Here is a 26,058-nt window from a genome sequence, read left to right as displayed (position 1 = left end):
TGTATCGCTTGGTGATGGAAGCTCAGATGGGCCAGTTGTCATGGTCTTTTGTAATTATTTTCTATGTCTTTTTTTTGTTTCTTTCAAATATGCAGGGAAGAGCGAGTTTGGTGAAGTTCTTTTGGCAAAAGCAACAGGATTGGAAGAATGTGAAGGAGAAACAGTGGTGCTTGTGAAGAGCCTTCAAGCTCGAGACGAGCAGCTGCAGCTCGATTTCAGGAGAGAGTTTGAAATGTTTGGCAAATTGAATCATGCTAATGTGGTGCGACTCCTGGGGCTGTGCCGTGAGGTTGAACCGCACTACATGATCCTGGAGTATGTTGACCTGGTACGGTAACACTGAGCTGGACTCTGAGTGCTCAACCGCTAGTGGCCTGCTTTATTTATTTTATTTATTTAGCATTTGTAGAGCCCCCCCTAACCCTTAGGTATCTGGGCGCTGGAGTTACAAGGTAAGAACATTTACATGTGTTCAGGCAACATGCGGTGCGGTCATTCAATTGACACGTAAAGATTGAGGACATTTACAATATATACAGATTGCAATGTACAGTTTACAAATTGAAAGTTCCCAGTGCTAGGTGCAGTTAAGAAGGATAATTATACATTTTGCAGTGTGGTGGTTGATGCAGAAGCTGGAATACTACAGATTTTGTGAGAGGAGCCAGGTTTTGAGTTTTCTGCGGAATGAAAAATGGGATGGGTCATTGTTTTGTGTGACCTGAAGTTTATAAATGCTACTGGTTGAGACGCCAGCCAGGAGACCATTACAGTAGTCTAGTTTCGACCGGATGAGGGCTCTGGCTAAGGTCAGGCAACTGTCGGGTGAGAGGTAAGGTCTACATGCTTTGATGAGCTTAGCCGTATAGGCAGCTGCTGATACAGTTGCGTTGACTTGTCTAGCTAAAGTTAATGATGAGCCCAAGTACACGCCCAGTGTTTTGACTTCTTTCGAGATGGTGATAGTGTTCCCATCTATTATGAAGGATTGGTATCTGGGGGGGGTCACGTTTTTTAAGGCTTGTTTGGGTGCCAACCAGTAGTAACTCGGTTTTGTCATCATTTAAACAGAGTTCATGTTGGGCCATCCAAGATTGGATCATTTGATAAATATTATTGAGTATAATGTAGTCTTTGTCGTAGTATCCTGAGAGGTGCAGTAGGATCTGCGTGTTGTCTGCATTAGTGTTGGGCACTCCTACTTCATCTAGGTGGTCAAACAGAGGCTTGGTAAAATACACTCATCCTTGGGGCACGCCGCATAGAACTGGGTCTAGGGCCGCGTTTGCTATGTTGGAGAGCACTCATTGTAGGAAAGATTCTATCCATGAGAGAGCTTTCGATGAGAATTGGGCAGCGCTGGCTAAGTGACGACACAGTATTTTGTGGTTAACTAAATCAAAGTCCGCGTAGAGGTCTAGGAGAAGTAAGATAGCTAGGTTACCATTGTCAATGGCATCCATTTGGACGTAAGAAATTGTTTATTTCTAGATGTTCTTGAATTTGAAGGTAGGCGGCACGGTCTAGGATTTTCAAAAGGAAGGGTGCTGTCATAGTAGGGCAGTAATTGGTAGGGGTCCTCAGGTCGAGTGATGGTTTTTTGAGTAGTGGGAGGACTTTTTCTTTTGTTCTTGGGTTAAGTGCTTTGTGAAAAGGAGTTGTTAATGAGAGGTGATGAATGGGGCGAGTTCTGTGGCACAATCTTTGATAAATGGGGCGGGGGCAGATGTCACCTTGACATCTGGAGGGTTTTAGGCTGGAGATGATCTTGATAACCTCTATTGTGGAGACTGGCCTAAATCCGAATGGATGAAGAAGTGGTTTGCCTGCGGTACGGGTGTCGGTGACACTATCAGTCATGTTTACCTTGTCATTTTTTGTTGGCAATTTTGGTTTGGAGCATTGAAATTTTGTCTGTGAGGGTGTTCTGTATATTGGTGCACCAGATTTCATCTTTTTGACACGTTTCTGGTGTATACGTTGGTGACTCGAGTTCCCTCAGGATAGAAATAGTTATTTGCTGCCGGATTTGGCATTCGCTATTCGCTCTTTGTATGTGAGGCTCTTTGCTTGGACTATAGCTTGCTTGTATTTTTTGGCAGAGGTGAGGAATTGAGGAATGAATCTCTGGTTTTGCACGGTGAAGCTTTCCAGAGAGATTCTGCGGCACGTTTGTTGGCTCTTAAACCCCTAAGGTTGGGTGAGAACCATGAGTTGAGATGAGCTGTTGATTTAGCCATGAGATCTATCCCTGGCAGTGTGGCTCGTGTGGCTCTGCTCCTCTATAAGCACTTTCTCTATTGTCGCTGAATCTTTTATGGGACTTCCTTTCATATAGATCCTAAATAGCCAAACAAAAGGCATAGGATAAGTTGCTTCATCTTACTCATTTAAAAGGGTTACTTTCTATTTAACTTTAAACCACAACTTCAGCCACAACATGAGTTTTGGAATGGAGCTTCATTGCTCCCATGTCTTTTCTGTGGCACTTTTTCACTGTGTTGAAGTGGTACTTTGGTTGAAATATGTTCCATCCCAGAGCTGACCGTTGCCACTATGATAGCACTTATGACATTTTAGGGCTGGTTACATCAGGTCTAGGATGGCAGAATCTCCTTCCCCTTTTGATCTAATGTAAAGGAAGGCACGACACTGCCCCGCGTGCAATTCAGTTCTGTGTGCCCCTGCAGAATGATGAGTCTGGAGGAATTTCCTGAGTCTTACGGTCTTGCCTCCTGGTCACCACCTTGATCTATGCACGCTCGCTGTGCCTTGCATTTGCTTTCAGTCCACCAAGGGTAGCTTTGGTTGAGCAGAGAACATGCACTTCTCGAAACTATAATAAGCCATTGAGTCAAAGCAATCTACACTAGTTTGTGGTTCTTTCTGCTATTGAACTACTATTGAAAGTAAGTAATCACTTTTTATCTACACTTTCTAATATTCTTAAGTATTTCTTGCGTCCCTTAAGCCAGGTGGGCGAGCTCCTTGGGTATGACTTCCTGACCAGATATTCCCTTGCGTTGCACCAGCCTCTCCAAACAGTGGGGTGTCACAGCTGCCCATACTTTCCATTCTTGAGGCAATTCTGGTGAAAGTACAGTAGGCTCTTTTCGTAAATGCTGCACAAAAACGTCCACACACTTTATTTTGTAAAAATGTATTCTTTGTATGGGAAAATGCAAGAGATAAAACACTACTTTAATGGTTAGTACATTTCAGAATTTTGATTAAGCCTGGCTGAGAGGAGATTAAAGTCCAAAACCCGGAAAAGGCAGCAGAAAGTGCCAGGGGTTTCCCATAAAAGGTGGGCTTTCCACCTACAATACAACATTTAAATGGTTACCAGACATTTGGTCGAAAAAAATTGGTCGACCAGACAAATAGTCGAACCAATTTGGTCGAAAACCAAATGGTCGAATTTTTTTTTTTTTAATTATTTTCACCCCTTTTTTTAATTTTTTTGGGAGCTCCCCCCAACCCCCTTTTTTTCTCTAAAAACCCCTTTTTTTAAAAAACGAAAACCCGAAAAATAAATATATAAATAAAAAAAAATTCGACCATTTGGTTTTCGACCAAATTGCGTCGACCAAATGTCATTCGACCAGTTTTCAGTCGACCAAATGACTGGACACCCATTTAAATGACTCTGTTCTGGCAATAGAGCAGTCTTAAGTATGTGTTTTGCCATCAGCCTATATGTTACCTGAAGCATTTACCACAACCGGGGCATGTTGACTCTTGGCAAGTCCAAGTACGTGTTTACCCTCAGCCATAACCATCCGCTCCAATGGGAATACACTTTGCAGCGGAGTGTTTGTGCAATGCGTTGGTCATAATACTGCGATTGTAACAAAGTTAAACATCAGGGGATCCTCTCAGAAGGTTTGTGCCTTTTGGCGAGTTCCATTAATTTCTGGCATTCGGAAAGTCACTGATTCCCAGAAGGCAACTGCTCTGTCTTGAGATTTTAGTGACATTCAGGGTCCTGGAACCTGTTGCACGCTGGTGGGCCACTGCACTGAAGTTCGGAGAATTGAAGACTGGTCTGCTGCTTCTGGCGACCTTTGGTCACAGCACACGCTAATGTTTTGTTAGGGAGAATTTTCAGAAATGTGCTAATTCCTCTCTACCTTGGAGATCCCCAGCTCTTTTGCTGGACTCTAGGACTTTTTCATTTTTACCTGGAGAGAGTGAGACCCTTCTTCCCACTCTCTCGTATTTTTATGTGATTGTAACTCTGTTTCTTTTGGTTTTTGGAGTCTTGACAAACTCCATAGGCATCTTTTTACATTGTGGCACACAGCACCTTCAGTGCAGTGGCACAGGTAAGTCTTTCATTCCTAAAGGATAAACTCCTGTTTCCAAGAACAGTGAAGTGAAATTGACTTTACTTACATTTGTAACTTTCTAGACCCATCACACACTATCTTACAATAGGGTGCTGGAGGGGCTACTTAGTATCCCCTTTGTCTAGCTTCTCATGTAACATTTTTGTTACCCTTTCTACGATTATTGGCTGGTGGCAGTGGTTTACTTTTTACTACCGATGTGCGTTTTTACCGTGGGCTGCGTTTGCAGCTGCAGTAAAGCACCTTTTGAGTGCTATTTTTGTCAAAATGGCCCTGGTCCTCTTTTTTTCACCATTTCTCTGTGGAATGGTCCTTCTTGAGATTTACTCTGTACGCTAAACCAGGTTTGGGCCCTTTGTTTGTTTTGTCTTTGGCAGGAATTCACAAGTGAAGCCTGCCTCTGGCTCCAGAGTGCCTGGCATGGTCAGGAAGTGAAAGAGGTGCCCGAAACTCCGTGCTTAATCCCCTTGGTTACAGGAAGGCACCCAAAGGTGATTGGCCGGCTGGCTGTCCGGCAAGGACAGCCACCCTGCTGTTTGACTGGAAACTAGGCTGAAATGAATGGGAGAAACCTGCATAAAAGGCTGCTTTTTGGATTGGAAGGCAGTTGACCACTGGACGAAGGAATCTGAAGAACTTCGAAGAGAAGCCTGCTGCAACTCCTGGACTGTTGGTTTGACCGGTGAAGCCCTGCTTCTGTGCTGGAGCTCCGAATTCGCCTCGACTAGAGAAGCCCTGCAAGGACGACTTCTCCCCTTGAGTTTGTGGGACCAATCCACTCCAAAGTGAACTCGCCTGGACATCCTCTCGGGGCTGGCTGTACTTCCTTGCTGCTGCAGGAACCAAAGTGCCAGGGAGAGGAACACCAGATTCAGAGTGCATCACTTTTAAGCTGGCCAAGAGCTCCAGGAAGATACTCCAGACTCCCAGGAAGCAGGACTGACCAAGCATGAGCCCCCTCAACAGAGTGCTGTACCCCAGATGCAAGGAAAGCACATCTTAACAGCCAGGAACTGCAGTGGTGCTATTTGCGGTAGACGCGAGAAGCTGAAACACTGAGGTGCCACTTGTTTAAAGATTGCCGGTTGGTGTCGTTGACCATCCCATTGCAGTGCAGGAGTCCCCAGAAGTCCTCCCTCTTATCCTTACGACTGAAGCCCAGGAACAACAGGATCTGCAGAGCTGCACAGGAACAGAAGTCATCTGCCACCTTTTTCTTCTAACTTAAGGTACTGTACAGTTTAAGAGAACTTGCCTCTTATCATGTAGCCTTGCTTGCTCTCAGATGAGTCTTGTCTTGGTTGCTCTGTAGAGTTGCTTGCATATTCTACTACTCACAAGGCTTCTACCCCGAAGTTGGGCTTTAAAAAGTGTTGGGACTGCGGTTCAAAGATGTCGATCACGGACCCGCACGACGTCTGCCTCTGGTGCCACTGCGAAAGCCACAACACTGACTACTGCGATGAATGCCAGTCCCTGACATCGAAGGCCTTGCAGTAATGGAAGAAGAAATTAATGGTAGGTAGGGTGTCGAAGCCGCATAAGTTTAAATCCGCTGGGCTTTCGACCGACGCCTGAGGGGCGACTCTCTGCATCGGCATAAGTCCAGGTGGTCTCTGAGTGTTTCCTGCCATTCCTCTGCCTCTTCTAGGCATTCGCGGAAGCGGCAGCATCGGTCGCCTTCCCCGTCCTCTTCGGATGACTCCGCCAGAAGCCGGTTGACTTGTCCTACCAGGTATTCGTTGCCGGCCGAATGGGAGGCCTTCCGCCAGCAGATGATGGCGATTTTCAAATCGCAGGGCACTGTTCCGTCCGCGCCTTTGAGAGAAGCCGGCAAGAAACGGGCTAGGGCCACCACTCGCACGCCTTCGGGCTCGGACGGTCGATATGATCAAAGGAAGCAGTCGAGGTCCAGATCGGACAAGGTTGATCGCCATAGCCATGCCAGATCCAGGTCCTCGACACCATAGTTACCGTCGGCAACTGTGAAGCCTTCCAAGAAGGCATTGGCGCCATGTCAGTTGAGGGACTCTCTCGAGGCTCTGGCCTCTAAGCAGCTGTCGAAGTCATCGGAGCCTCGGTCGACACCGATTCCATCGGCGTCCTCGACACCATTTGTGGGGGATTTGCTGGAGGTGCCCCGGAGGGCTGTGGAAACTCTGAGGAAGGCCCTCAGTAGACCGTGAGGCCTGTTTTTGAGCCCTTCTCTGTTCGTCCACCCAGATTGGATTTATTCCAACCTTTTGGATAATATTTCAGAGGTAGAATAAGGGTCTGAGGAGATGGTTGTGCCTCCTGATGTACCTGATGTCCTGTTGTCTGGTCAGTCAGATGGAAGAACTCTGTCCTTACATGACATCAGTGGTCTTGATACCTCTCCGGAGGTGGAGTTTGGCAGGCCTGAGCCTGATACGCATGCCGAATCCTCGTATAGGCGCCTAATGTCGAGGGTGACTGAGTACTTGGGGTGGTCTGCTCCACCTGTTAATTTTCTTCAGGATGATCTGACAGATATCCTGGACCAAAGGCCACCCACTGACCCGGTGTTGCTATTTCAAATGGCTTTGCAAAGAAGGGTGGCGGCAGCTTTGACTGCTCCGGAGAGTCTCCCGGCAGTGAATAAGTCGCTTCCGGAAAAATACCGTCCAACCAGTGGTGACCCCTGCTACTTATCGACGCACCCTACGCCAGAGAGTTTGGTGATGCAGGCGGCTATGGCCCCTGCAAAGCAGGCTGCGTACCCTACCATCCCTCCTGATGGGGACGATGAGCGCTTTGATGGTTAGGCGAAGGTATTTTCATCTGGGGGTATTGCTTTGAAGGCAGCCAACTCGTTTATGCCTTGGCAAGATTCACTCACACTCTGTGGAATTGTGCATCTTTGGCAGCTGAGCATATTCCTGAAGGGGAAGAACTGGATGGTTTTCTAGCCCTCGTGCATGACGGCAAGGATGCCATGTGTGAAGCTGGTCAGTCGGGTTTGGACACGGCAGACTGTCAGTCGGTCCATGGCTGCAAGCACCGTGATACGCAGATTTGCGTGGTTGCGGAAGTCGGGATTTGCTCCTGATGTGCAATCCCGGCTTCTCAACATGCCCTTTGATGTTGTCCATCTGTTTGGCAGCAAGGCTGACGAGAACCTTGAGAGGTTGCAGACCTCCAAAGCTGCAGCGAAGTCTTTGGGCGCTGCAGTACGTCAACCTCCGCCTTTTCGTCCTAGGGGACAGCAATGGAGGGGAGGTTCCTTTCGGTACTACTCTTACTTTGGTAGATCGAGAGGAGCTGCCAGTCAAAGGGGCCACCGTAGGAGTACCAGAGGTGGAAAGCAAGGTACTCGAGGCGCCAAAGCCGTACGGGCAGTTGCCTCTTTGCCCTCAGGCACTGCCATAGCCGCGTCAGCTCAATCATGAGTCCATGTCGGTTCGCCGGTTGGGGGCAGGATGCCATGAGGCCGAGCAACCTCGAGAAATGGAATGCCGGGAGACACTGGGCACATTGCAGGATACTTCATGTTCACTGACCGTCCGTGTTAAGATGGATTTTCAGAACCAGTTCTGAGAGGCCACCCTAGTCAGTGAACATGCTCGTGTTATGCCTTTGGTCAAGCCAAACTCTCTACCGAAGCAGTGTGAACGGAGCAGTATGGCAGACTTCAGGAGACTCCGGAGTGGTGCAATAGTACAGTTAACTATACACCAAAACTCAAATGATTCAAACAATGGCAAGTATAATCATCTAAATTTAGCTTTTATCTCGAAGCAGGTAAAATAAGCAAAGTAGCTATCACTAAAACAAACACCAAATCACCTGCACTTTACAATAGAAACAGTGACAGCAGTTATACATGTTTGAAACCGGTAACACTGTGAGTAGTAAAGTGATGATGCAATAAACTACTGAACCATATAGCCTTCCTTATAAATAGAAGGCCCTTTAAGCTTAAGCCTGGTCGATAATTTCCAAAGACCCTCAGAGTTCCAGGTAAATACCTGCATAGCCCCCAAGCAAGAATAAACTTTGGCAAAGTCAACAGGTGAAAACTGTTCCAGAATACCAGCACTTTGTGAGTTTGCAGCTGTGTTAAATGGGTTCAAGGTACTCTCCCAATCCCACCACACTAGAGATTACACTAGTGGGGGGCAGGGCAGAGCATCCTTGGCTAGAAATCCGCTGATCACAACCAGACAAGGGAAAGTTATGGAGTGGACAAGCATATACAATCCCTGTGGCAGGACTGGATCAGTGAAATGGGTATGCAGGCACACACACCAAACTCAGATTTTCAAACTGACCACCCTATGGTACTCTGAGTCGCTGTGGCCAATTACCTCTTCCCTTGGTCCATTTGAAGGGGGTCCAGAGGCCATGGATGTCGGTGTCTGCATTGGTTCTAGCCTTCTCTTCAGGAAGTGGAAAGGGGGAACAGGAAGCTGGAGGACTAGCTGAATCGGCACATGAAAGTAAGCATCCTGTAGGTCCAGAGACACCAACCAATCCTGAAGTTGAATGGCCTGGAGGATTTGAGAAAGAGTGACCATCTTGAACTTGTCCTTCCTAAGACGTTTGTTCAACAAACGCAAGTCCAAGATGGGTCTCAATCCCCGCCTTTCTTTGGAATCAAAGAATATGGGGAATATCATCCCTTGTTCCTCTCCGCTACAGGCACCAGTTCTATAGCACCTTTCTCCTGCAAGGTCAAGATTTCCTGCACAACGAGCAGATCTGGAAGCTTCAAAGAGATTCCCTGGTGGATTGTCGTGAGGCTGCTTTAGGAAGGGAATGCAGTAGCCGTGGGCTGTCGTATCCAGAACCCACGCATCCGAAGTAATAGCTCTCCATTCTTTGAGATGCTGAGACAGTCTGCCCCCAACCGGCGAACAATGGGACATGGCCTCATGCTTGTTTAGGAGCAGCTGCGGCAGCGCCTGAAGGCAAAGACGCAGCTGCCTGAGCGGCTTTGGCATCCCTGTTTCCCCGACCACCACAGGTACTTTTACGCTGACGCCTTTGACTGGCGGTTCCTCTTTTTTTTACCAAAGGAGGAGGAGTAATGAAAAGAACCTCCCCTCCACTGCTGTCCCCTAGGACAAAAAGGCAGAGGTTGACGCACAGCTGCGCTCAAAGATTTTGCAGCAGGTTTTGAGGTCTGCAACCTCTCATGGCTCTGGTCAGCCTTGCTGCCAAAGAAATGTGCACCATCAAAGGGTGGGGGGCGCCAAAGGCTTCGACAACGGCGTCGAGGGCTGGTGCGAAGGCAGAGCTTAGACGTCCGTATCCGATGGACACAGCGCCGACTGAGTCGACGCCGACCTCGAGCCCTTACCAGGTTTCTGCACGTCTCTTGCGACCATCCTGAGCCTTGTCCGAGCGGGACCTCGAAGGCTCCCGATGAGTCGTGCTGAGTTCCCGAGCCCAAAGGTGTGCGAGCCACAGATCGAGACCATTCCTTGCCGGCTTCTTGCGAAGGCACGGACGGAACTGTGCCTGGGATTGAAAAATTGCCAGCATCTGCTCCCTGAAGGCAGTCCATTCCTCCTGAGTCGGACTTAGTTGGACATGCCATTTTTCTCGCGGCTCCGTCCTCCGAGGAGGATGGGGAAGGCGACCGGTGATGACTGTTAGGGAGAATTCTCTGTTTAGGCTGAATTTCCTAACCTAGTGAGTCCCCCAGCAGCTTTGCTGGATTTTTGGGGTTTATTTTTTTCTCCTGCCAAGAGTGAGACTTTTACGCTCACTCTTGGACATGATTTGAGTGTGTTCCTTTGACTCTAGATGTGTTTAATGGGCTATGGGGTCTTTTACTCCATAGGGCTTCATGTGCTTTTGTGATGTGTTACACAGCACCCTCAGTGCAGTAACACAGGGGTGTCATATTGACCCCCCAGTATAGACTCCATACCCTGGGACTGACTACTGTGTCCCAGGGCATGTAAAGTCACCATTGACTTACTCGTCTTGAATTCTGAACAGAACCAGTACAAACCATCATGTTGTGGACGTACTGGCCGGGGCAATTCGATTGCCCCGGGGTCTGTTAGTCGAGGGGGCACGTCTCCGTCCCCCCTGATCGAGTTTTGGCTGGTGGCAGTGGATACTACTTCTTATATTCAACCGCGAATATTTCTCTATGGGATTTTCCCATTGTTCGAGGCTACTATCTTTATTTAATTACGATAGCCTCGAACATACCACCGGTTTATTTAATTATTATTAATTCTCCGGTTGGTATTTTTTGCCAAAACTCGGTTCTAAAATGGCGTTTGTGTTCTCTTCTGTGACTCCAACCCAAGTCGAGCCCTTTGTTCCACTTTTTGGCAGGCTTCTCCACAGAAGCCCTCCAAAGTGGTGCCACTCTCTGGGGTACTTGGGAGGGGTGGAGGGGGATTTAGGCACCCTGGACTGAGTTGCCTAGGCAACTCAAGTCGCACTCCATCCTGATTGGCCCAAGCATGTTTGAGTGACAGCTAGGCTGAGTGGGGGTTTTCTGCATAAAAGCAGGGCTTTGGGGACTGGAACTCCAGAAGTCGCCACAGGACCTAAGAATCCGACGAGGGAGAAGCTGAGCCGACCTGCCACGACGACACCACCGGTGGAGCCCTGCTGGACCGTCTCACCACTTTTCCCAACGACAGAGGAGATCTCCCGCCGGAGAGTCTTCTTCCTTTGACTGGTGGGGATAACCAGTTTCACCGTCTTTTCGCTTTCCCGACGCATCTCGTGGCCGCCTTGCCTGTGCCAAGCACCCCGGCAACCGGAATACCACGTTTTACCGTGAAATAAAGGATGATACCTTTAACCGGAAAACTCAGCGGCTGTTTTCTTCCCTGGCAGTGCAACGACCTTCATCTTTCCTCCAAGTCGAGATCTTCTCTTCCCCTGGACGACGCCGAGACTTGCACCCGCTGCCAGGAACAACTGCCACCGCTGGAGGATCCTTCCCACTTAAGGTACCGTGTTCCGCCTGGCTTCCCTTGCCACCAACTGTACGGGGTAGGTTTAGCCCCCGGCTTTTGAACCTGGGCTAGCCTGGGACACCCTGGCTAAACTTTTCTGAGCCTCTCTAAACTCTTTTCAAACTCTCTGCAAGACTTTCAACACCTAGTGTAACTGTGTGATCTTGGGCGCATTTGTGCTCTGCTCTCTCTAAGAGTGGGCCTAGCCTCTGGACTTTGGCTCACCAGTGACTTTTGCTCTTCTGCCTTGCTAAACGTGTTCCTAAATCTTAGTGTGGTGTATCTTCCCATATTCTGTCTTTTCTTTTCCCTCCCTCTTCATGAACTTATTGGAGTGCCATCTGTAGTTAAGCGCTCACCTCTGTCTGGAAATAAGTAGTGTTAAATAAGACTTGTCTGATAAGGAATAATGGTTGTATATATCATAATAGTAACTGTGTTTAGAGTGTTTTACAATAAGAGTGCTAGAGTGTTTCAAACAGTGTGTTTTTAAATAAATAATTATATACTTTGATACCAAAGCTCTGGTCAGTGTTTGCTTGTGCTATTGTATCTGAGTGCCTATTGTGTATACTTGGCATACTGCCTAACTCTTCTTGAGGGAAGTCTGACTGCTCAGCCACAGCTACCAGGTAAATCTGGGTGGTACAGACTGCTACCAAGTGGGTTTACTGCTAACACCTGTAGTCCTAAATCTTTTGCAGTGTTCCGAAAGGGAACTGCGCAGGTTTCTGCCTAACGATGACGCTTCCTGGAATGCCGAGACGCGGAGGACGAATGGCGGGAACCACTCTGGGACCGAGTTCCCTGAGACACCCTCCGACGCGGAGAGTCGCCTTTTGAATCGTCGGTGGACAACATCTTAGAAGATTTACGGGACTTACTGGGTTTAGAACCCCTACCTACCTGAAGCTTCCCTTTACCCTCCCGCAAGGCCTTAGCCGTCGGGGACTGGCATTTGGAACAGGCGTCGGTGTCATGACTCTTGCCCAGGCACCAGAAACAAATGTGATGCATGTCGGTAATTGACATCTTAGACTTGCAGTCCCGGCAAGTCCTGAAGCCAGACCGCTAAATCGGAGGGGTCGAAGAAGACGACATATTCACGAGGAATACACAAGGCGCGCTGAGTCTCCAAAGCAAACACCTTTGTGGGGAAAAACTGAACTGAGACTATCGGCGCTGTGCGTCCAATTTATAACATCCGGTGACGTCGCCCTCAATGGAGGCCTTTGAGGGACATCGACCCGACGCCAGCGACGCAGGACGCCTTCTGCCGAAAAAGTTTCCCGAAGTACACGGCTGTGGACATTACATCAAATATGTGGAATACTTTGGAGGAACATCCAGTCGAAAGAACGTTACCAGTTGGTAAGTAACTTGTTCATCTTTAACCAGAGACATAGACCATGAAAAACCACCTCTGCCTGTTGGAATTTGAGTTCTAGCAGCTGTATTCAGGAAAGCATGTGACCTTTGAACCTGCCCTGTGACCACTGCAGAGCAGCTGCCTGGGATGTCTGTAGACTCTCAAAGCAATGTACATAGTTTTATGGTTTTGGCAGGAGCATTATAAACAGGAGACCTATTGGCAGTTCCAGCTTTCGGAAAGCAAATTACCTGCATCATTTTATTTTTAAAACAATAAAAGTCAAGGTTTTCCTGTCTTCACAGATGGCTTTCTGTCACTGAACCCACCTAAGAGTCTTCATCACAGGAGGCCAGGCCAGTGATCGGATTCAGTTCTCCCCTCACCTGGGAAGTTCGTAGGTTGTGCTATTCCAAGTCCTCCAATTGTGCCGCCAAACTCTCCTCTGTACTCCTTCTGGGATTGGCTCTGGTGTGATTTCGTCAGCATCCATTTTTACTTGGGGTTTCGCCAAGCACACCCCACCTTCAGCTGGGCCCAAGGATTATGTGGGAACACTGAATCTGTAGCAACCGTAGACCACTCGCCTGTACACTCCTCTGGCTCATAGCCCTGACCTGCAAATCTCCAAATGAAGCATAATCCTACTCTTGTGTCCCGTAACTTTTCCTCCATCCTTGTGCGTGTCCCCCAACATGGGGAAGGTACTGAAACCTTTGGCAGCAAAAAATTGAGCTTCCCCTTTAAAGTTAGTCTGGAGCGTGGCCCTGGGTGTGGTAACACCCCTCAAGGCCCCGCCCTCCGGTGCCTCACCTCGGTCCCTTTTTTCTGCACGGACGTTGTCGGACCTAGCAGCTATGTGTGGAAACGTTTCAACCTTCTGCTTGCTAAATGTTTTATTGTTCACTCTTATTCACCTCCCTTCGGTGCATCGACGCCCCCTGCGCATGTCTGCTGCAAGATAAATCATGAGATGTGCGTCCTGCGAACAATTGTTCCTGGCCTTGGACCCCCATGCGCTCTGTTTTGAGTGCCTGGGGCCCGACCACCACTGCGCAGCTTGCAGTGCTCTCGATCACCGGGCATTGAAGAATCTGTTGTCACATTGGAGGGAGATCTTCCACACTTCTCCTCCAGATCATCTTTAAAGTGTTTGTTTCCAGGACCCCACATCAAGACAAGGTAGGCCCTTTGTTTAGAATGGCTCCTCAACACAAACTCCTTCCCAGGGCTTTCCACTGGCAAGGGAACCTTTAATTCAAGTTCTGGCAGGCGCAAGGCTGATAAGGCTACCGGCTCCCAAGTCGAGGGGCCCGGGGGCTCTTCCAGGCGATCTGTTGGCAGACCCGAGGCCAACAAGGCTACCGGCTCCCAAGCCGAGGGTCTTATGAGCTCTACCGGGCAGTCCATGGAGAAGCAATCAAGTTTGTCCTCCTTGCCCCCAGGGGGCAATGGATCGTCGTGTTCTACCTCCAAGAATCAGTATTTATCCTTAGCACCATGCAGCACTACTACCAGCTCGGTTGCTGATGGTGCACAACCTCCCGGAGCCACCGCCGAGATCGAGTCACGGCTATTTGACTACTAGCCAGCAGGCGGAGGGCTCAAGGCCTATGAGACCACTCTCTGAAGTGGACTCTTCTGTTTCAGGTTCGAGGGCCAAGGTGTGTGCTCCCATGTCTGACCTAGCACATGGCACAGGACCTTCGCGCCCTCCCACCCAGGGTGTGGCGCAAGGCCCCAAGATGGCAGATAAGCATGTGGCAGAGCCTGCTAGACCATCAGCCATCTTGGATTCGGGTCAGGGCCTACCCAGTCCCTCGCCCATCAAGTTCGCCATGCAAGAAGGTCCCAATCCTCTTCCCTCAGGAAGCAGTGACAGACTTTATGGTACAGGCGGTTGGTCTTCGCAGGGACACATCTACTCATCGCAGCCTTGCAGCTACTCTCCTAAGGCGCCTCTGCACTTTGAACAGGAACGGAGACCCAGCGTTGCTGAGGGCCGGCCCACTCGAGATAGGACGGCTGGCAAGGGCTGCTCCTTGGAGCGATTCCTCCTCATATGTTCCCTGCAAATGACAGGGCTCCTCAAGGATGTAGTTGGAGGTGATTCTGCAGGTCGTGCCTCCTAGACCTCCACCTCCGGGCCCTCCGCCGGTTCCTCAGGCACTGCCGTTGCCTGTCCCTCATCCGGTCCATGCCCTACTGTTTATACAGACTGCTCCTCCTCTGGTACCAGAGTTATTGGGGTCCCCCAGTCAGAGGAGGTCCCTGAGGAGTTGGGAGTGCTAGCAGAGGTTGGGGCAAGCACACCACAAGCCATTCAGGCAGTCCGCTCCAGAAGGATGCCCTGCAGGTGTCGAGAAAGATCTGTGAGAAGCCCATGGCCATCACCCAGATGAACAAGAAATTAGACGGCAGATTCAGGCTGGAGGATGGAGAGCCAGTTCTCCTGGCCTCCCACCCCCAGCATCACTCTTCGATGATGGCTGCGGCATCGCTGTATTCTAAACAATCATCTTGGTGGTCTTTCTCTGAGTGTGCTACCCCCAGATGTCTGTCCAAGGAGGACAAGGTACTTGAGTCTTTGGGCAAACCGTGTTATGCTATCTCAGGGCTGCATTTGTGGCAAGCGAATGCTGACGCTCTACTAGCCGGGGAAAACCAGAAGCTGTTGCGAGAGCTTGGGGTACCTGCCTGATCTCCCTCTGGAGAGGCAAGCCTCCTACAAGGCCAGCGCGGCGGACTCCCTGGCGATTGCGCTGGACCTCGTGGAGTCTTGGGTCTCCCATATTGACACAGCCAGTAGAGGGCTGTTCCTGGGGGTCAAGATGAGAGAGAAGACATGAGTGCATACCACTAGGTTTTTGTCAGATGTACAAGAGCGGATCCTGGATCTTCTCTTAGAGGGCTCTGACCTTTTTCATTTGTCCACCGATGATGAGTGGACAAAGAAGACTACCTCGACACAAACCGCCAAGTCCTTGGCCATCGTAACTAAGCCAGAACAGAAGTCATTCCCTCAGTCTCGGGGCAGGAGGCCTGACAGGTAGCCCAGTGACCAAAGGAAGAAGCAGCAGAGGACGTGGAGTGTTTTCCCGCTCCCCCTCCTCCGCTGCTGCCTCAGACTCCAAGAAGCATTCGCGTCATGGTCGGGGAACACAGCTCAACCTGTAGGGGGCCAGCTGGCTCTCTTCCAGGACAGCTGGAATTGTTATTTCAAGAGTCCTTGGATCCTTTCTATTGTCTCCACAGGCTTCAGTCTTACTCTTCCTTTTCCTCTACAATCCTCTCCTCTGCATCAGATGGGGTCCCTAGCATTTTTACGGGAGATCTTTTCTCTTTTGGAGATGCAGGTGGTGCAACCAGTTCCTCAGACAGGGGCTCTGGCTTCTACTCCAGGATTTTCACGGTACCCAAGAACAACCGGGCTGGACCTGTCATTTCTCAACCTGTTTTTACAGCTGAAACGCTTCAAGATGATTACTCCGGCGCACATAGCAGAGTCTCTGGGACTGGATGTCTTCCCTAGAACTCAAGGAGGCGTACCTTCACGTCACCATCAACCGGCTGCATCAGAAACTTCTGTGGTTCACGATTGTCGTACCACTTCCAGTACAAGGTGCTGCCTTTCGACCTCAATTCGGCACCTTGTGTGTTCATGAAGCTAATGAATGCGGTGACTGGTCTCCTCCACCTGAAGGGCCACCACCTATACCTTTACCTGGACAACAGGCTGGTCAGGGTCAGGGGTGGTGCACTCCTGCCAGCGGCTGGCAGGCATTCTTCACCTGTTGTATTTTTCTCTCAAGCGACGGAAGTCGCATCTGGATCCCGGCCAGCGTTTGGTCTTTCTTGGAGTCTGCTGGGACACAGTGGTGCAGAATGTGTTCCCCCACGCCTGAGAGGCTCCATAAGGCGTGGGGCACTTTTTGACCAAATTCGACCACCTTCGCATGGTGGTTCCAGCACCTCCTGGGACTGACGGCATCTTGCCTGCTCATGGTGCAGCATATCCGCCTCAAGATGAGACTCCTCCAGCTCCACCTGGTGGCCAATTGGGACCTGGAGACGGGGGTCTCAGTCAGACAGGATCCCAATACCCCTGCTCCCCTTCCCTGGATCTTCCCTGGTGGTTGAACGACGGCAATGCGGCAGTGGGAGCCCCCTTTACCCGGTCGTTAAACTCTTGTGGTGGTGGTGACTGATTCCTCGCTTTCGGGCTGAGGGCTACTCTGGATGGCTTCTTCATTCATGGTGCATGGTCCAGTGTGGCGTCCCTTCTGCAAATCAGTCAGCTGGAATGCTGGGAGGTGGGCCTGGCGCACAAGGCTTTTCTGTCTCATCAGGGACGCAGTGGTTCTGGTCAGGATCGACCATTCCACCACAATGTTTTATCAAGCAGGGTGGCACCCTTTCTCCCTTTCTGTGCATGGAAGCAGTGGGGATTTGGGAATGGGCCCTTGCATAAGGATTTGGGTTTCAGCGGTCCACCTCCAGGGGGACAGCAATGTGGAAGCGGACCCGCTTAGCCGCTTTCGGTTCAACACCTATGAGTGGGAGTTGCACATCAACTCTGTGTTGTCCCTGTTCCAGCGATGGGGGGGTTTTCGGATCTGGACTTACTCGCATCTCCCCTGAATTCCAAGTGCCCCTGGTTTGCCTCTTGGGCGGGCCGGCGTGTCTGTGGGGGCGCGCTCCAGCTCTGCTGGCACAGCCGCAGGTGCTAGGTGTTTCCTCCTCCACCATTGCTCCAGCAGACCCTCCACAAGTTACGGACGTTGGTTTGCTGCAGCCTCATCCTGATCGCCCTGCACTGTCAATCAAGGACTTCGTTCTCAGATCTACTGCAGTTGTCCTCTCAGGGTCCGGTCCACCTTCCGATCCCCAGCATGGGTTTCCTGACTCAGCAGTTTGGGGCGGTGGAGCACCCGGAGCCGGCCAGGCTGGCCCTAGCAGCCTGGTTCCTGACAAGCTGAAACTCCACCATGCTCATTTCTGAGGACAACTGGGACACCATTCAGGAGGCCTTCTACATGGGCCCAGTACAAGAGCAAATGGACAAGATTCTGCCACTGGGCTCGCGACAAGGGCCTTGGCCCCTCCCCCCCCCTACGTGTTCACTGGATGACATGCTGGCCGTTTACGTACATCTGGCTCATTCTGGCATTCAGATCGACACCTGACGCCCCTTTTAGGCGGCCATTGAGGCCTACAAGAATTCCACAGAGCACATTTTTTCAGCAGCCAACCGCGTGGTTAAGGCCCACCTCAGGGTGTGGCCCAGACTTTCTCCTCAGGTTCATAGGCCTCACCCGGTCTGGGACCTCAGCATTGTTCTTGCGGGTTTGCTGCACAGGCAATTTGAGCTGATGGCCTTGGTGTACATCAGGGCGGTGACGCTGAAGACAGTGTTGCTGGTGGTGCTCACTTTAGCGCGCAGGGTCAGCGAGATGCAGGCTCTTTTGGCGAGTCATTCACCTCATTTCACAGTGACAAGGTCATCTTGCACACTCATCCTAATTTCTTTCCCAAGGTGGTCACTCCATTCCATTTGCATTCCTTGGACCTCGAGGGGTTCCTAAAGTTCTACCTCTCTGACAAAATCTTTCAGGAACTCTGAGGCATCGTTAGTCACTTTTGGGGGCAGGTCTCACAGCACCCAGGCTTCCAAAGCTTCTATCCCCATGTGGATGGTCCAAGCCATTTCAGAGGAGTATACAGCCATGGGCAAACCGGTTCCTGAGGGGATTCATGCCCATGCGCTCAGAGCCAAGGCCACGGCTGTCGCATTTCAGAGACATGCTTCTTGGTATCTCATCAGCATACATGGCGGCTACTTGGGCCGCTCGTTAGCATTCTGTAAGCACTATTTCATGGATACCAGCTGCAGGCAAAATGCAGGTTTTGATCAGGCGGTTCTGAAGAACGTTTTTGCTTCATCTTAGATATGAGGCAAGTTGTCACAGCTCCACCCGATGGTCTTGTACGGTGGAATCACCCACAAGGATGGCAGAAAGGGGATGGGATGTATGAGTAATTAAAGTTACTCACTGTAGTGACTAGAGTACTAAGTCTTTGGTCCCCTTTCCTTCATACCTACCACCCACCTTCCCCCACTTGTATGCCAGGGGCTTAAGTATTCAGTATAGCCAGTTCTTAAAGCGTTTGATGTATTAAAAAGGGGACTGCCATGAAGTGCCAGAGGGCGGGGCCTTGAGGGGTGTTCCCAGGGCCACTCCCCTACAATGGACTAAATTTAAAGGGAAAGCTCAATTTTTTGTTTGCGAAATGTTCCTGTACCGTCCCCATGTTGGATGCGCACAAAGATGGTGGAAAGGGGATTAAGGATTTAGTACTCTAGTCACTACGGTGGGTAACTTGAATTTCTTACCAAGGTTCTGGGAGGGTCCCTCCTACACTGCCTCTAGAAACCACTGACCACATCAGGCAGAACTGCTTTTTCTGGACCCAGCCCTGCTGGCAGGTCTTTTCTTCATCCCTCGACCCTTTAATTTGCAGGAGACTCTTGAGGGCTCCCGTCACCACCTTAAACTGAAACTGTTCTTTGAGGCACTTTAGCACAAACTAAACACTTTACCACCAAAGACTGGCCCAGTTGGACTACTGGTCCCTCTTGGTCTCCCTTGAACTCGCCAGCCTAGAACGAAAAGTGTTTTTCTTCAGCAATAAACCCTGATGGGCGGGGCACTTAACGTTGGCCCTGGGGCATTACCAGACCTGCAGGGCTTTTATTGCTCCCAGAATGCTTTTGTATGGGTTGCTAATAGTTTTTTTTTTTAAGTTTAAAAAAACAGCATGTTTACTATTTCTCAACTTGGAAGAAAACTATAAACCAAGATGGCTGTCATGGAGAAGGGAACCACATGTAGTCCCTTCTGTTTCCATGGCGGCCATTACCGCAGCAGAAGCGCAGTGTTCCTGGTGCCTATGAGGGACCAGAGAGCGCCAGGTAAGTGCGGTGGGGCTGGGTGAGGAATGTGAAAATTAGCAGTGGAGGAAAGGTCTTGCGGGTAGCCCTGGGGGCTGACTTGGCTTCATCCAAGCAGGGACGATGGTGACCTCCTGCTTCCTAAAATGCTTCGAGCGGTGACTTTACCATGAGGTGCTAATTATCCATCATAGCCGATTCCTTTTCAGGAAGTAGAATATATTGACTTAAATTAACTCTTACCTAAAACGGTTACTTGAGGCATTGTGGCATCTTTTGGTTTACAAAGTTGCACCTACCTTTTAGTGTATGGTGTTCTGTTTTCCTTTTCTAAAAATAGATCTATTGTGTGGACCTTCTCTTACTTGGTATAAATAAATGTGTACTGTACCTGGGGATCCCCACTCCCCTTTTTTCTCATGGGCCAGAAATAACAAGTATATCCTGGGTGGTGATTTTAATTGTCATTTTGTTGGCGGGATAAATTAACAACGGATAGAGTATTGCCAGGTAGAAGCATTATAATGCAGAGTTCCCCTGTGTGTGGAGTGGATGCAGTTCCTTGAAAGTTGGGATTTGGAAATGCTCAATGGGCGAACCCCAGGAGCATTCATATGGGAAATAGGGCGGCCACCCTCGATTATTTTTGTTAACTCTGAGGCACTTTTTAATGTTGCTTGTCAGAGTGTTCATAAAAAACGACTGAAGTGATCATGCGACTATGGTATTAAGTTTGGCTATGATCGCTCCTACCAATGTGAAAACATGCCTCGGGGGGAATGGCATTCAATCATCCTGGGAATCTGGTTAAGTGGACTGGGGGTAATATTGAAAGGGCAACACGCTTTATCCTGGATGTGACTCGTTCCATTGTCTTAGATCTTGAATTTCATAATATGGAGAAAATCAAAGCCTGATGTATATCGTTTTCTAACCAACATACTGCATCTAATACACGAGCAGCTGAGAAAGTGGATGGAACTATACCTGTATATGACAAAGTGATTAGGGATAGAAAGCACAGACCACATAGAGATTTGCGCAAAATAAAAGCTAAACACATATCCGCTATTGAAGGCCCTCCCGGAGAGACTAACCAACGACAGTAGAGGGAAAGTTGGAAGTTCCTAGGGAGACAGGTAGCCAGCGTTTTAGGGCAAACACATGTAGTCCTAGTTAGAACAGACGTGTATTGGGTAAGATTTTCATATCAATGATAAATCTTCCTGACCTGTGTCACCCTCAGAACTGTTTGCTTTCCTGGTGGATTGTTTCCCTATACCTCAGTGAGTGGGAACCTTTTTACACACCGCATCTTTTACTCTTTTTATGGGTGTCGTTTTTAAGACTCTCCATAGTGCCTTTTTAATTTGATCCTCTTTGACAACTTTTGGCATATACTGCCTATTGTTGCTGGGTTGCCCTTTGGGGTCCCCTTTAACTTTCTGTGGCTAACCTTGTGAGACCTACAGTTCCCAAGGATAGAAAGGATATTTATCCCCTCTAAACATTATTTAGGTGAGACCAGCACACGCCACCTTATGTGGGGTGCTGGGAAGAATGTATAACCTTTCTCATTTTAACTGTAACATTTCTGTTACAGCGACAAGCTTACCTTTAATGGCTGGTGGCAGTGAACATTTTTACTAATTTGGTGCACCTTTATCGCAGCCCCCGTAAAGGCACCCATGGGTGCTTATTTTATTAAAATCGGCCATTTCGTCTTTATTTGCTATTTTAGCGTTTCTTGTCCTTTCTGGGATCTACCCCTGCTCTCTAGGTCGGGTTAGTCTTTTGTGTGATTTCTATCTTCGCCAGGAGACCTCGGTCAAGCCCGCCCCGGCTCCAGAGTGTCTGTGAAGGCAGGAATTGAGGGAGGAGTCCAAAACTCTGCAACCCTATGTCTTTCAGCCTGACTGCGAGAATCCAGTTCAAACTGCGAGGCTGGCTGTCTTGAAAGGACTGCCAACCCCCAAGTTTGAATGTTGCAACTCTGTTTGATTGGCTTGGTTCCTGCATAAAAGTCTGATCCTGGAAGCTGAAGAAGTAGTCGACCACTGAACCTGAATCCAAAGAGGAAGATGAAAAAACGCTGCTGCATTGATTTCCACAACCGCAGCCTGCCTTACCCTTCCTTGCAAGCAACCTGGGGACTCTAAAAACGACAACTACGACCCAGAGCCTGGTGAGATGTCTAGACTCAAGGAGAGCTGCATTTTGTGACATCCTACGTTGTGCTGCGACCTTGCAGGCTGCAATACCCTGGGACCTTGAGCCAGTGTGCAGTGCAGTCTCTTCCGAATAGAGCTGGAACTTTTTTGGCATCCTGCAGGACCTCCAGATACATGAATCGAGTCCAAAAAGTCCCCTCATCAAAGTGCCGGACTTTGCAAATGACAAGAATCTAATCGCCAATATTCAGTCTTCTTCTGGCTGCTGAAAAGGGCACCAAAGCCACAGAGCCGCATCCAGCCGTGAAGAAACTCTTGCCTGGAGCCTTCCCCATTGATCTCTCCTGCAGAAGCCCTTCTAGCATCCTGTCTTCATGACAAGGAATTCGGAGACCAGGTTTTTGGCTGCAGATCCTTAAGTCTCCCCCGCTGCAACCTCCTCTTCTGCGTGGGGTAAACCATGTAAAGAACCTCTTGCCTAGAGCCTTCCCCATGATCCTTGCTGATAAAGTCCTTACAGTGTCCTGTCTTCATGATAAAGGAATTCATCAGCCAGTCCTCTCATCCATTTCACTCGGGCCCAATGCTGGAATCCTCCTAAGGTATCTTCTCGGAAGTCCCTGTATCCTAACTAACTTTAAAGTGAATTACTCATTTGTTTGAACAACTTTCCACAGGAACTCTGACTTTTGCCTGCAACATAACCCTATCTCACCCTGCCTAGAGCTGGCTCCTAGACCACTAGGGTCCCTCTTCTGCCCCGGGTAAACTCATGTAATAGAATAGGGAAGGACTGGATAAGTAAAGGATTCTGTCTGAAAAAGTATGATGAGTGTTTAAAAGCACTTGCTTGTGAAAGAGTTGGTTGGTAACTGTAACTCAGAGAGAACCGTTACAAACGTTCTTAGTTACATTGAATGTGTTTTGTGACATTTTAGATAGTATATATAAGTTTGTTTCACTCACCTATGAAGTGGTTGTGCTTCTTCCCCAAAAGTAATGCTGTTGACTTCACTTCACTATTCCCGTTAGGATATACATGTGAGTGTCCTTAATTGGGTCTCGCTTCTCTTGACTTTCTGTTAGCCTGTCTAGAATATGTCTACCTTAGGATTATACTTGCCTATAAGTTAGGCCTGGACTGGTTAAGGAAAATCTCGATAAAATGAGGGTAAAAGCAATCATCCTTTCCCGCTCTTCTCGTTTGGGACTCTGAATCGGCACTCTGGAAGTCCTGCTGCTTGAAGAAAGACCGCTTTGCACCAACGTTCCTTGACGCTCTGAGGAATCGGACTGTTTGTAGTGCCGACTCTCCAGGAAGAACAGAACAAACCTACAGCTGCATGCCTTTCCTCAGATCTCGTGGGATCACAGGTCCTGCTCAAAGTCTTTAGTCCTGACCATGCCTGCATCACAGGACCCAAAATCTGATGCCCCTTTGCTACCAGGAAGGACTCAGTCAAGACTCTGTGCTGAATCAACCAGAGAATATTCATCCTAAAACATAGTCTCTGGTTCCACCTGCCCCAACTGGGGAGCTTCAGAAGCCTGTGATCCCTTGATTACTGCAACTGCTCTGCTGAACTAGTCTTCCCGGTCCTCCTTCCGTGGTTGGCTCCCCTCCAGTGAAACTTCCTTGACATTTCATCAGCATTTGTTCTTCTTTGGACTGTCTCCGTGCTGACTCCATTCATAGAAGCTGAATCCTGTGCCAGAGGACAATGTGGGCACCCTGCATCATGGCAAATGCCGTCCACATCAGACTCTCCTTTCCACTCCTATGGCCTCGACCCCCCGTGACTTGGGAATTGCAGGGTTAAGAATGATCTCTCTTCCCGGTCTTTGGGTCTCTCCTGCATCGGTGACTCATTGATGAATCCCCCAGGGGATGCCAAACAATCACATCTGGAAACCACACACTGCCGGATACAATACTGCTTTCAGTCCCAGTGTCTTGCTCTCCTGACTCTGATACTGCTAGTCTTTTCTTTGTACATTTCTTCATCCCTGGGCCTCCTCATCTTCAAGGAACTCTAGTAACTGCTCCTTGAGGCACTTTCACACAAAGGCTAGAGATGGCTCTTATTTGCACCAAGGGTCTCTCTTGGTCTCTACTTGGACTGGCCAGGCTAGATGGAAAATATTTTTTACACACCTGGTACCGCCTTTTTCTTTCTAGGTCATTTGACACAAAAGTATTCTGACTTAAAGGCTTTCTTTACATAACATGTTATATCTTCATAAAAATATAGTACTGCCATTCTCTTACTTGCTATACTATACCTGTGAACCACCCCACTCTACCTCCTGAGAGTTAGAGCGGGGCTGTTCAGTCAAGACAATCACTTGTAGAGGCGGATGTTCTTGATGGAATCACTAGCTGTACCTAAGCCAGGAAGACTCACCGAAAGGCCCTGACCGCAGGGATTTAGGAAAATTGCCCTAACAATAAATGTGTGTGCTTCTGTGGGAAACTCTCATACTTGACTAAGGCATGCACACTGCATGCTCTTCCCATTCCCAATAGAATTCATGCGCATTTCACCAGATGGAAGGCAACGTGCTAGGTTTTCAGAGGCATGTGCCCATATCTGAGATCTCTGGGGTTGCCACTAGGATTTTCACAATAAAATAATTTTGATTAAAAGCACACATGCAGCTTGCTGTTATCCGTAAGCCTTGAGGGATTGACCTTTTGAAAAGGGGAAAACTGTTTAGGCAACCAGGTCGTGCTTGGCCTTTAGTGGCTGTATTCGATGTTGGAGAAGCCATGTTGCGGGTGGCATCGATACAGCACAGTAGATTTGGCCATGTATCTCAGTAGTGGCTACACAATCCCTCAGACAATGTGAATACCTTTTAATCTATTAATAATCTAAGTGATTCTGTGTTTCTCAAGGGTTCCAAACTAGCCATTGCATGTCCATGTGAAAACCTATCGTCTCCTGCATGTATCCCTGTCATGTCTGTCGTTAACAAATTAAGTAGTCTACATCACTGGATTCCAGGAGGGACATGTACCAGAAACTGTTCATATTGCTGAAGCTGAGCCGATGCCCCTATTCTGTGTTCTCTACTGAATATTCTCTCTTCACAGGGAGACCTAAAGCAATATTTGAGGATATCCAAGAGCAAGGATGAGAAGATTAAACCACAGCCAATCAGCACAAAGCAGAAGGTGAGCATCCTGAGTGGACCAAGGCATGTCTTCTGAATTATTTCAACTTGGAATGGGCACCCTTGCCATGCTCTTATACAAGCAATGTCTTTTAGTGGCACCTTAAAACCTATCTTTTCCACGTAGCCATTTTAGCCTAACATCACATTTTACTCACACTAAAAACTCTGAACTCGCCATCATCCTCAGTAGGCGAATACTGTGCTAGCTGCTTCTCTACTGCTTCACCCCACAAGACAAGGTGCTTGATTGTGCTACCTGCACTCTTCCACCTATCCTGATCCTAACCCAACTCTGCGCACCATTTAAACGTGGGGTCGCTGCCCACGCTCAATCTCTCCCTTGTATTCAGTCTTGCAGATTACAAATCTTTCCAAAGGCAAGCCCGCCCCACTTTGCTCACATACTCGCCAAACTCTGAAACCCTGCCCAACCTTTCAGTTGCCCAGTCTCCCTACACTACCACTCGACCCTTTGCCCTACTCTCTCTCCACCATTGACCCCCTGAGAAGTCCATCTCCACTCAATCTGGCTGAAAGGCTCTTCCTTTCCCTTGGACAAGCACCCCAACTAACTGGCAACAGCACATCCCCTGATTCCCCCACCCCTTTACCTTTTCACCTGTAAATAGTTGTGAAAACAGTAAATGATAATCACCTCATATTAATCCTGTAAAATGTGTGCCCAGGTCATTGCCCTCCCATTGCCTGCATGCTACCTCTGAGTCACTTGAGATGTATCTTTTGGCATAGATTTTCGTGCTTTGGAAATGCTGCCTACATTAATACACATGGAAACTAAAAGGTTTTTAGGGAGTAGTTTAGTGGGAGCTAGAACCTAGTTTTGGCGACACCAAGTGTGCAAGCTATTTTACAGAATGAATAGCTTGGTGCACACTTTTGGTAGCCATTAGAGTACCAAGGTTTTTTTTTCTCCATCCTGATATGGGTCATTTATAACGTGAGGCCACAATGGCAGCATCTATATTACACTATAGATCCCTGATCTCGCCCTCTAACTTCCTCTGGGGGATGGCTAAGTGGCAGTTCTAGTGACCAACCAGAATGGTTAGCCATCTGACCC

General features: G+C 48.8%; 1 protein-coding gene across 1 annotated transcript in view; it reads left to right on the top strand.

Annotated features, from left to right (window-relative positions):
• Positions 1-26,058, top strand: part of PTK7 (protein tyrosine kinase 7 (inactive)) — a 998,735-nt gene that overhangs the window by 844,086 nt on the left and 128,591 nt on the right. The window contains exons 16-17 of the mRNA XM_069608884.1: positions 96-328; positions 24,895-24,975. Of these exons, the coding sequence (XP_069464985.1) occupies positions 96-328; positions 24,895-24,975 (314 nt within the window). The remainder of the gene's footprint in view (positions 1-95; positions 329-24,894; positions 24,976-26,058) is intronic.

Source organism: Ambystoma mexicanum, chromosome 4q (genome assembly GCF_040938575.1).
Source record: "Ambystoma mexicanum isolate Mex_15411 chromosome 4q, UKY_AmexF1_1, whole genome shotgun sequence".
In the NCBI taxonomy this organism is placed as follows: Eukaryota; Metazoa; Chordata; class Amphibia; order Caudata; family Ambystomatidae; genus Ambystoma; species Ambystoma mexicanum.
The sequence above is the reverse complement of the archived record's forward strand: the minus strand, read 5'-3'. Positions and strand labels throughout refer to the sequence as shown.